The 12528-nt window shown below is 36.3% G+C and overlaps 1 protein-coding gene across 3 annotated transcripts in view; it reads right to left on the reverse strand.

Annotated features, from left to right (window-relative positions):
• Window positions 1-12528, reverse strand: part of FCHSD2 (FCH and double SH3 domains 2) — a 298533-nt gene that overhangs the window by 171007 nt on the left and 114998 nt on the right. For all 3 annotated transcript variants that reach the window (XM_007448070.1, XM_007448071.1, XM_007448069.1), the window contains exon 4: window positions 3898-3974. In XM_007448070.1, coding sequence (XP_007448132.1) covers window positions 3898-3974 — 77 coding nt within the window. The remainder of the gene's footprint in view (window positions 1-3897; window positions 3975-12528) is intronic.

Below are 12528 nucleotides of genomic sequence, written 5' to 3' on the forward strand. Positions count from 1 at the left end.
TAAAAAGGATGAAATATTGCCATTTGCAGCAACATGGATGGACCTAGGGATTATCATACAGAGTGAAGGAGGCCAGACAGAGAAAGACAAATACTACATGATATCACTTATATGTGGAATCCAAAAAATAATACAAATGAACTTATTTACAAAACAGAAACATACAGACAGAGAAAACAGACTTCTGGTTACCGAAGGGGAAGAGGAGGGGGAGGGATAAATTAAGAGTAGAGGATTAACAGATACATACCACTATATATAAAATAGATAAACAATAAGGTTTTACTGTATAGCACAGGGAACTACATTCAATATCTAGTAATAACCTATAATGGAAAAGAATCAGAAAAAAATATATGTATGTGTAACTGAAGAATCACTTTGCTGTACACCTGAAACTACCATAACATATCAACCATAAGATATCAACCATATTTAAATAAAAATAAATAAATAAAAAATAAAGTAAAATAGACTCCTTAGGTGTGTGTATGGAAGGTGTATGTGTGGAGGGAATTACAAAAGCATATGTATATAATAATTCTAGTTCTGTTAAAAGCACAACTGTTTATGTTCATGTATGCACTGCACAGGAAAAATATGGAAGAAAAGACCACATACTTCTAACAGCAATTACTCTAGTAGAAATGTGAATGGAAGATGCTTGGCAAAGAGGATGAGGTACACTTTATACTCTGTTACACATTCAACAAGCACGCATTATTTGGGTAAGAAATTTTAAATTAACAATACAAATATAAACACAAAAAAGTTAAAGGAAAATTTTAATTGACTGGAGCTGAAATAAACTCCTAATAAACAAACAAACAAACAAAAAATGGCAACTGCCATTCTCACCCTCAATCCTGATCTACTGTCTTTTTTCACTATGGCACCACCATCCTCTCAGTTGCCTAAGTTAAAAAACCTGGGAGTCATTCTACAACCCTTCCTCTCCCTCCCTCTACTTCATCCTTCAGTCAGTAAATATTTATCAAATGCTTTCTATGTTCCAAGAACTATTTTAGATACTGAGAAAACTACTTTATAGTTTGACAGTTACAGAAAACTGTTTGTAGTCTGTCTCAGAACAAATCTAACAAACACAAAAACAAAACTGCCAAATCAATAGCAAGTCCTCTAGCTTCAGTTTTCTAAATATCTCTGAAATCTGCCCCATAGCCTAATTTCTACTATAATTTTCATGGTTCAAATAAGAAATGATGAGGGATTAAATTCCTGCAATTCTATTCTTTCTGAATTCTTCCTCATATCCCTTCAGTCCACCCTCATACCCCTTTAGTCCACCTTCATACAGTTACTAAAGTATGCTGAACTTGTCATTCCTCTTATGGAAATTCTTTGATGCTTCTGTTATCTTCTGAATAAAAAAGAAACTCTGTGATATGCAAAGTCCTTCATGATGCCTATCTAGGTATCCTCCAGGTCCACCACTCCTCTTACCCTCCAACCCATACACACTTCATTGCTACCTAACATTCATATTTTCTCATGCCTCCCTGCATTTAAGGTGTTACTTCTGCTTAGAATTCCTTCTTCCCAACGCTGACAAGCTCCTGCACATCCTTTAAGACTCAGCTCTAGAAGCCTAGGTTTTCCTCTACAGTCCAAATGCACCTCTACTACTACCCAATATCGCAACTGTTTATAGTGGCTATCTCCTTTAAGCTCCTTAACAAGAGGCACCATACCTTCTACTCTCTTTAATCCTGATGTCTACTTTAACAACTAGCATGTAAGTAGATATTTCACATCTATCTCATAAATAAAGAATGAATGAGGGACTCCCCTAATGGCGCAGTAGTTAAGAATCCGCCTGCCAATGCAGGGGACAGGGGTTCGACCCTGGGAAGATCCCACATGCTGCGGAGCAACTAAGTCTGTGTGCCACAACTACTGAGCCTGAGCTCTAGAGACCACGAGCCACAACTACTGAGCCCGCATGCCACAACTACTGAAGCCCATGCGCCTAGAGCCCATGCTCCACAAGAGAAGCCACCGCAGTGAGAAGACCACACACAACGAAGAGTAGCCCCCACTCACCGCAACTAGAGAAAGGCTGTGCGCAGCAACGAAGACCCAGTGCAGCCAAAAATAAATAAATTAATTAATTAATAAAAAAAGAATGAAAAAAGAATGAATGAATGAATAAATGACTGAGTATTTACATAGCTGTGTGACCTTGAGTAAAGCATACAACCCGAGACTTAGTTTCCTCATATATAAAAAGGGGATAATAATACGCACCTCACAGGTTTGATTATCACGTTTTGATAATCATGGGAGATAAAGTTCCTAGCATAGTATCTGGTATACAGTAAATATTTAGTAAAAGTTGGCTTAACATACTCCCCCCCCAACCCCCGCTACGCGGGCCTCTCACTGTTGTGGCCTTTCCCGTTGCAGAGCACAGGCTCCGGATGCACAGGCTCAGCGGCCATGGCTCACGGGCCCATCATGTGGGATCTTCCCGGACCAGGGCACGAACCTGTGTCCCCTGCATCTGCAGGCGGACGCTCAACCACTGCGCCACCAGGGAAGCCCGGCTTAACATACTTTTAAAAATTAGGTTGCATAAGCTAGCCTGGGAGCAGAACCTTATCCTTATTTCTTTGGTAACCTGCATCCTGAATTTCAAACAAACTTGGAATAGAACCTATCTGTAAGTTGGAGTCCTTCTTTACTCTCTAGCAACCAGTCTCTTCCTTGGTCAGGCTTTCCTCATGCCAGCAATACTGAATATATCATTCTCACTTTCACCTCAAGGCTTTGCTCTGATTGTCTCTTTCGCCTAGGGTTTCATCTCCTCTCTTTTCCCCCCTTAGCTGAACTTTGTAGATACTGAAAAGTCCACAAGAAAATTCCTATATTTAGTTCCTGTTTTGCTTTATTATTCCATATTGCAACTACAGATGTATTATTTATAGCTATCATGCCACCTTCCAAGTTATCAGTCTTGCAACTGTGAAGAACTATTAAGGTTTCTTGTGTATCCTGCAGTTTTCCATCTCCATTAAGAAATTACCTGATGATCCAGCAACTTGATTTCATATTCATATTTCAAACCACACACTTCAATACTGAGTTCTTAATTACCCTGGATTCTCTGCTATTGTTTCATGAGTAATAATTAGTCTTAACTTCAACCAGACTGCAAGCTCTGAAATCCTGTCTTTGACTTCTGGTTCCCTCAACACTAAGGACAGTCTTGAGCACAAAAGCTAATAAATACTTCCAAATTAACTGCAAAAAAGACACCAAATTCTAAACACAATTATAAATATTTTAAAGATATCTGTATGAAGACACAATTTATATTCCACCGTTGTCTACCTTCTTTAAAATTTGTATGTGGGATATTGACTAATCAATTTCTAGATACCTTGTGGGTGTCTGTATACTATGTATATATACATATATATATATATATAATATATATAATTTAGAAACTCTTTTCCCCTAGGCTCACAGAATCCTATCTTTCCAAATGTAGGATTTGTTTCAGAAGTAAAGAATCAATAATCATGATAGAAATTACAATCTTGTTTCATTATTGTTGTGATAATGTGTTTCATTTATAGGTCACTGAGGAAACAATTTGTGTTCCATTGTCATCTATCTGCTTTAAATTCCTTATGTGGGTATCAATTAAACAAAATGGAAGCTTGGCTTAAGACATATGAAAATGATCTATTTCATATACAATATATATGTTGTAGAACATTAACATTGTCTGATAATTTTGATATATCTAAAAACACAGCAGAGGAAAGAAGCAATTTTTTAAAAAACTGGAGTCTATGTTGTATATATGTGACATGGCTCTGTGTGAAACCAGTTTTAAAGAAAATGGGCAAGAGCTACTTATTAAGTTACCTGTAATCATTCCGATCATCAGCTTTTATTCCAGGCCAATCTCTCTTCAGATACTGACTAGCCAACTTCTGGATACCCTGTTAAAAAATACATATATAATATAATAAAATATAAATTATAAAATAAGTATTGTGCTATAAAGGAACCTCTTTTCCTTAAAATACATTACTTAGCAATCCCATCTTTCCATATATAAATTTAATTCAGAAGAACCAATGATAAATGGTAGAACACCATAACTTGTTTCATTATTTCCAAAGTCTTCTCTTATCCTCATTTTTAGGAAACAGGTGAGTATAAAGATGAGAAAATTGAAACTTAATTGAAATGCTTTCCACTTCACCAAACTATGTGACCAGCCACAAAAACAAACTACCCAGGTATATCACAGGGAACACAGCTGTCCACCTCCACAGAGCTCTGATTACTCAGCTTGACATCTCAATTTTCCATCACTCCTCTGCTGTGGTATATACTCCATTTCTGAATCCCAGCAGTCAAACTCATATACCAGGAAAGACTACAACACATTCAATTTGGAGCAGAAAGATAAACACTGGCTTGTAAAATTAATGGACAAAACTTGTTGTTATTCCATACTAGTAATTTTCAAGACAGACTTTAAGAGTTTTTTTCTTATTAAATAATACCATGGCACAAATCACTTAAAATGAAAAAATTAGTTTCACAAAGAAATACTCACTTATTGTTATCCATACAAACATGAACCTGGACAAAACAGAGTATCCATAATAGGTACAGGATTTTATTGGCAAGGTTAAACTACTCACTCTGAATACAGAGCATACTACTTTTAGAAGGAAACATATGTGGTTCCCTAACACTGTAACAAGGTCCAATATAATGGATCAGAAATCATTAACTTTGGGATATTCATCTCTATACATGCAACTTTAAAAAGAACAAATAAAATGCTGAGATGAAGAACAATCACATTAACTGACTGCCTACTTTAAGCAGAAGCTGCCCAAGTAAAATCAGTGGTGCATTCTATACATGGTACCTTTCTTTTAAGGTCTGCTGCCAAATCAATTTGGCTTAATTAAATCCATTGTTGAATGTTTCTGTTTACCATTATTTCAATGAGCCCAAAGGGTAGCAGGAACTACAGAGAACCTCCTTTGAATCTCGAGTTCCTTTTGAATTTGGCAATAGTTTGGTTTCACTATTTTCAGGTCCTATGTATTCTGAAAACTCACATATAACTGCATATCCACAATACTTCCACTTACATACCTTGCACTTTGGGGAATACAATTCCTAAGTCTTCCCTGAATATGTACAGAATTTTTTTTTCACTTCTGTACCTTGTTCACACCGTTCTTTATTTGTATGAAATCTCTTCCCACCACTCCCATTCCTACCAGCTGAGTTCTTGCTGCCCCTCCTTTAAACTTATTTTTAAATTTCCGAACACAAAATATTCAAAAGTATATAAAGAAAAATGTGGAAAGTTTAAATGCCTAAGTGTTTGGTTTCATTTCAGTAAAAGAGAATAGTTTAGGGCTTCCCCGGTTGGCGCAGTGGTTGGGAGTCCACCTGCCGATGCAGGGGACGCGGGTTCGTGCCCCAGTCCGCGAGGATCCCACGTGCTGCGGAGCGGCTAGGCTCGTGGGCCACAACCGCTGAGCCTGCGCGTCCGGAGCCTGTACTCCGCGGCGAGAGAGGCTGCAGCACTGGGAGGCCTGCGTACTGCAAAAAAAAAAAAAAAAGAAAAAGAATAGTTTATCATTCTTTCTGCATTTATTAGCTTGAATTCTTTTTTAAAGAACTATCCCTCTTGGACTGTTTGGGTATGCTGAGGTACAGTTCTCAGAGGAAAGGCAAGATAAATACTTGACTGTTGGTCCAAAAGTGAACAATGAATTTTTAAAGTAACATTATGAACTCACATATTTTGAATAATGGATGTGTTTCAATCTACTGCAGTCACAATTCTCTTGATGCTCCAAATGCTACATCTGTGGTCAGTGGGAGCTCCTCCAAGTTGGCTCCCATATCATGACCCCAATAGACTTTAATAATTTCTTTGTTTTCTTTTACAGTTCCTATTCCAGATCTGCAGTAACCTAGTTTTCCAAGGAATTCTGATTACTTTCAGAGAGAAACCATATTTAGAGACCACAATCTAGGTACTTCCTTATCCTTTTGGTCTTACTTTGTATCTTTCTCTAAGAGGACTTTCCTAATCACTGTATACAAAGTAGCTCACCCTTCACTCAGTTGCTCTCTCTCATCAGCCTACTGTATTCATAATCCTTATACATTGTTACTGTCTGGTTTAAATATGCTTTGCCTATTTGCTGACTAGAAGCTCCATCAGGTACAGATCTTGTCTTTTTCTTTCTTTGTTTTTTTTTTTTAATCACTATGTCTCCAGGCTATAGCAAAGAGCCTAGTATTTAGTTGATACCAATAATGTTCCCTGATTGCACCAATAAATGCCACCTACATTATTCCATTTCTAATGTATAATACTCAAACTCCTTTTGTGTTTTTGTCATTCTGAGTTAGAAATGTTTAGATCAAAATTTCTCTGGTTCCCTAATTTTCATATACTCAAATAAAAAAAAACATATATCAGATTTCTAAGATTATGACCAGATGGTTTTTATACAATAAATAAATAAGTTCCTTAGTAAAATTATAGTCAAATTTGACCAACTCCATTACTGAAAGGGAACATATGTGTAAGATACTCTGAAGCAATGAAAAAAGTTTATTCCATATTTAGAAGGCAGTACATATTAATTTTTATGAAGATTCAAGTAAGTTAAGATCCCTGAATTCAAAGAACTCATAATATGTAGACAGGAATAGGAAGCATACAGCATAAAATGGGAGGCAATGGATGGGTAGCCAAATAAGTGGCAATATGTGATACAAGTACCCAGAGGAGGAAAGGATCATCTGATATGTTCTTAACAAATTTACATCTCAATAATATGACAGTGACTTTTTCAGTTTAATAACTGCTAAAGTGGTTGCAGAACAATTTTTATAGAACATGGGATATGATAGGAGCCTCAGATTATGAGAAGGACTAAGAGGGCAGAATGACAGCACTGTAAATTTATATAAAACAAATGAACTTAATAACAAGCATCTCAACACACTTATTTCTCTTAATTCTGTTAGTCCCTGTTATAACTACAGAGAAATTGGACGCTTCGAACATACAAAATTTACTTAAAGTCACAGTTAAGTTTGAATTAGAATCTAGTTAAGTTTGAATTAGAATCCCTAGTTATCATTCTAAATCTCTGCCCACAAAATCACTGTAGATTTTATATAATTTTTAAAAATTTTTTGAAATTACTTCAACTTGTTATTTTTGTGCATTATAAGTTACAACAGCAATTTCTAGAGCTCTAAACCACAATGTTGAACTGTACTAAATTGAATGGAGTGCTTCAGAGATGAGATGAGGGATTCATGAAATAGACAAACAGTGAGATCTTTAGATGAAAGACTTTATTCAAGTTAGTTCAGAGAGACAGGAATCATGGCTTCTGTGTGCTCCATGCAGCTGTTCAAGATCTAATCTGCATGGATGCTCAAGAAATACTCCATGGCCCTTATAAGAAAGGTCCTAAATAACATTTCATGCTTCTGAAAGCATTCTATACTTAATTGGTTTACCTTTTACAATATGCTTAAAGCTACATCTTATGAATAAAAGGTTTACTTGTATAGAAAGTAAAATCTACCACAAGTAAATGGCTAAGGAAGATAAACCCGTGGCTGGTAATTTTTTTTTTAATGGTTTTTTTTTTTGAATCACTTCCCCGGCCCACAACATTACTTTACGTTACTTTACTCTTTAAAACTGATGCATTAGATATAATATTTATATTTACACGAATATCACTAATACATAATGTTGATTTGATTTCCAATACAGTTTACTCTGGAGCAGTGGTCTCCATAAAAATGTACTATCACTATACTCTTTGCAACATCCAATAATATCCCATTCCAACTTTTAAAAAAGCCATCAGTGTTTGATGTAACACTTGCTTTGTTTCACCTCTCAATAACACTTGCTATATTGCTCTAACAAGTGAAGCAACACAAAGAAAGACACTGTTCAACAGACACTGGGAAATGGACTGATGGCTTAACCTTTTGCCCATTTACCACAGAAAGCTGAGCAGAAGTGTGCCCCATGGATCTCACACAGGTTATTCTGTATCCCTTTTTCACCACTAACATACATAAAACTAATATTTAAATTTTATAAGGATATGACATCAGATGGCACTTCAAAATTATAGGAAGCCATGTTACATAATATACTATACCTTTTTGTCATGAAATTCCAAACATTATGTAAATGACTTTTAAAAATTAAAGTCCACTGCATAAGTTGGATACTTCTCAAACTGATGTAAATTATACAATGTTTATAAATTATACAATGTCTTAACTATTCTAAAATTAATAGTAATAGAGGACTTCACATCCCCCCTTAAGCAAAGTTTTGAAATATTTTTCATTGTCTTGTACAGCATATAATTGAAGTTAAGGTAAAAAAAAATCAATATATTATTTTAAATTACATAATAAATTGTCTTTACTTACTTTTCTATTCATTTCATGATAAAATGAGGTATTAATCTCATGTTACATATTAAACATGTATTTAGATATTTTTAGATTTTTCCTTTTATCAAAAATAAAGATTAATTTTGTTTAAATTTAACTATGTAAGAAAAAACAAGTTCTAATGACATATTAAATGACCTATTTGATTTGAGGACCAAACAGAATAAAAAAGAGATGAAATTTAACACTCATCCATGATAAAAATTCTGAAGAAACTAGTAGCAGAAGGAAACTTCCTTAAGCTAATAAAGGGTATATACAAAAAGCCTACAGTTAATGGGACTTCCCTGGTGGTCCAGTGGTTAAGTATCTGCCTTCCAGTGCAGGCGATGCAGGTTCAATCCCTGGAGGGGGAACTAAGATCCCACACACTGCAGGGCAACTGAGCCCACGTGCTCTGGAGCTGATGTGCCACAACTAGAGACCCCATGTGCCGCAACCACTGAGCCTGTGTGCTCTGGAGCCTGCCTGCCACTAAGGAGAAGCCCGCAAGCCACAACAAAGAGCCCACGCGCCACAACAAAAGATCCCGTGTGCTGCAACTAAGACCCGATGCAGCCAAATAAATTAATTAATTAATAAATAATAAATGATTACATTAAAAAAAAAAGTCTAGAGTTAACATACTTCTAATGGAAAGTGAATGCTTTCCCCCTAAGACTGGGAATAAGGCAAGGATGCCCTCTCTCACCAGTCCTTTACAACATTGTATTTGTAGTCCCACTTAGTATAAAAAGGCAAGAAAAAGAATTAAAAGGTATACAAATTGGAGAGGAAGAAATAAAACTACTTCCATTCACAGATGACATGATTGTCTATGTAGAAAACCCCGAAGAATCTACAAAAAGAAAAGAAAACAAAACAAAAAAACCCTCCTGGAACTAATAAGTTTTGCAAGGTTGCAAGATACAAGGTCAACATATAAAACTCAATTGTTCTCCTATGCACCTGTAATGAACAACTGGAATTTGAAACTTTAAAAAAAAATTAGGATACCACTGGGGGGAAAATGAAATACTCAGGTATAAATCTAACAAAATATTAATATGTGTAAGAACTGTACGTGGAAAACTCCAAAACACTGATGAAAAAAATCCAAGAAAACCTCATGTTAATGGATTAGAAGAGTTCACATTGTTAAGATGTCAATTATTCTGAATTTCATCTATACAGTCACTGTAATTCAAATCAAAATTCCAGAAAGCTTTTTTGTAGATACCAAAAGACTGATTTTAAAATGCATATGGAAAGGTAAAGGTACTAAAATAGCCAAAATAATTCTGAAAAACAAGAACAAAGTCAGAGAACTCACATTACAAGTTCAAGGCTAATTACTATACTATAACGTTACAGTGTAGTACTGGCAAAAGAATGGACACATAGCTCAATGGAACAGAAGAGAGCCCAAAAATAGATCTATACAAATATAGTAAATTGATTTTTCACAAAGTACAAAGGCAATTAAATGGAGAAAGGATAGTCTGTATCAATAAATGGTGCAGGAACAATTGGATAACCATACGCCAAAAAATGAAGATTAACACTTATCTCATAACTTACACAAAAATTAACCCAAAACAGTTCATAGACCTAAATGTAAAGTACATAAGTACAAAACATGCAGGAGAACACAAAGGAAAATCTCTTTGACCTCTGACAAAGACTTTCTGCATACAACACCAAAAGCAAGATACATGGAGGAAAAAATGATAAGTTGAACTTTATTAGAATTAAATTCTTTCCTTTAGGAAAGACACTGTTAAGAGAATGAAGAAAAGAAAAAGAAACAAGCTGCAAACTAGGAAAAATACACGCATATCTGATAAAGGACTTGTATCCAGAATATATACAGAGCTCTTAAAACTCAACAGTAAAGAGAAAACTAACCCAATTTTTAAAATGAGCAAAAGATCTGAACACACACTTCATCAAGAAGATGTAAGGATGGCAAATAAGCATATGAAAAATGCTGAACATCACTTGTCATTATGGAAATGCAGATTAAAACAACAATGAGATACCACTACATACCTATTAGAATAGCTCTTTGAGCTATTCAAAAAAAGTACTACACTATCAAATGTTAGTGAGAATGCAGAACCACAGGGCACGCCTGTGCTGGTGGAAATGTAAAATGGTACAATCACTCTGGAAAACAATTTGGAAATTTCTTATAAAATTAACACAGACTTCCCATATGACTCAGCAATAGCACTCCTAAGTATTTAGCCAACTGATGTGAAAACTTATGTCCACAAAACCCTGCACACTAATGTTTCTAGCAGCTTTATTCATGAAAGTGGAAGCAGCCAAGATGTCCCTCAATAGGTGAACAGTTAAACAAAATATGGTACATCATTAGAACAGAGTACTATTCAGTAATAAAAGCTATTAATTTACACAACTTTTTTTTTGTTTTTTGGCCGTGCCACATGGCAGGCAGGATCTTAGTTCCCCAACCAGGGATTGAACCCACACCCCCTGCAGTGGAAGTGCAGAATCTTAACCACTGAACCACCAGTGAAGTCCTGGATAAATCTTAAATTCATTTTGCCAAGTGGAAAACAGCCAAATCCAAGAGTTATGTACCTTGTGAAATAAAAGAAAATATTTATGTGTTGGTCTCTGTTCCTGGCACAGAGCTCATAAAACTTTTGTAAATAGAGGTGCTAGGAGAATTTTGTTCTAGCATTTAGTCTTTGACCCCAGTTCATGACAGAGTTCCTAAGTCCCAATTATTTTCCTGGGTGATAGCAGTGTCTTTTGTTCTAATGAGTTGACTCTTTCGGTGGGCTCCTGGATGAGGGCTGGTCACCAGAAAGACCAAGCCATATTCTTGGAATTTCTAGCCCTGTTTCTTAATCTCCAGAGAGGAGAAAGGGGCTAGACATGGAGTTAATAATTGATCACACCCACATGATGAAGCCTCCATAAAAACCCCAGTAGTACGGGGTACAGAGCTTCCAGGCTGGTGAACACGTAGAGGTGGTGGGAGAGTGGCACACCCAGAGAAGGCATGGAAGCCCTACACCCCTTCCTACATATTTGTCCTATGCATCTCTTCCATCTGGCTGTTTCTGAGTTATACCCCCACTTAGAAGACTATTGCAGGAGAGGATTCTGGGAAGATGGCAAAGTAGAAAGCACCAGGATTCTGTTTCCCAACACAGACAACAGATTCAATGACAGAATCTGTCTCACATATAACTATTTTGGAACTCTGAAGTCTTTTTAAAGGCTGTAACTTCCAGAGAAAGGCTTGGATGTTAAACAAAGTTAATTTCAACCAATTTCTGTACTTAGCTCAGCAGCAGTTACCCGCCACCTCCCAGCCCAGTGGCAGGCAGCCATGAACTTGTTCCTGTAACAGCCTGCATGCAGCTTGCAGGAGACACCGTGGGCAATAAGGGCCTGTCCTCCAAATATCAGGGATCTGTGCTCTGATCACTGATTGCTGCTTCTGATCAAGGATGTGGAGACACAAAGGTGCAGACACAGAGGTAGATGGCCATTGTTGAACCCCTATTCGCCAATGAAGAAAAGTGAACAAAGGCTAAGGAACCTTTGGGCCACTAACAAGTGGACCAATATATGCACTGTGGGAGTCCTAGAAGGAGAATAGAGAAAGGGACAGTGAGATTATACAAATAATGGTCAAAAACTGCCCCAATTTGACAAAAGACAAGAATATAAACAGCCAAGAAGCGCAACAAATTCTTAGGATGAACTCAGAGACCCACAATGAGACACATTATAATCAATCTGTCAAAAGCTAAAGACAAAAAGAGAATCTTGAAAGCAGCAAGAGAAAAGCAAATAGCCACATACAAGGTATCTTCAATAAGATTATCAGCAGAGTTTTCGACAGAAATTTAGGAGGGCAGAAAACAGTGGGTCCATATATTCAAAGTGCTAAAAGAAAAAAACCTGTCAATTGAAAATACTATATGCAGCAAAACCGTCCTTCAAAAGTGAGAGAGAGATTAAAATATACGCTCAGGT

Source organism: Lipotes vexillifer, unplaced genomic scaffold (genome assembly GCF_000442215.2).
Source record: "Lipotes vexillifer unplaced genomic scaffold, Lipotes_vexillifer_v1.1 scaffold640, whole genome shotgun sequence".
In the NCBI taxonomy this organism is placed as follows: domain Eukaryota; kingdom Metazoa; phylum Chordata; class Mammalia; order Artiodactyla; family Lipotidae; genus Lipotes; species Lipotes vexillifer.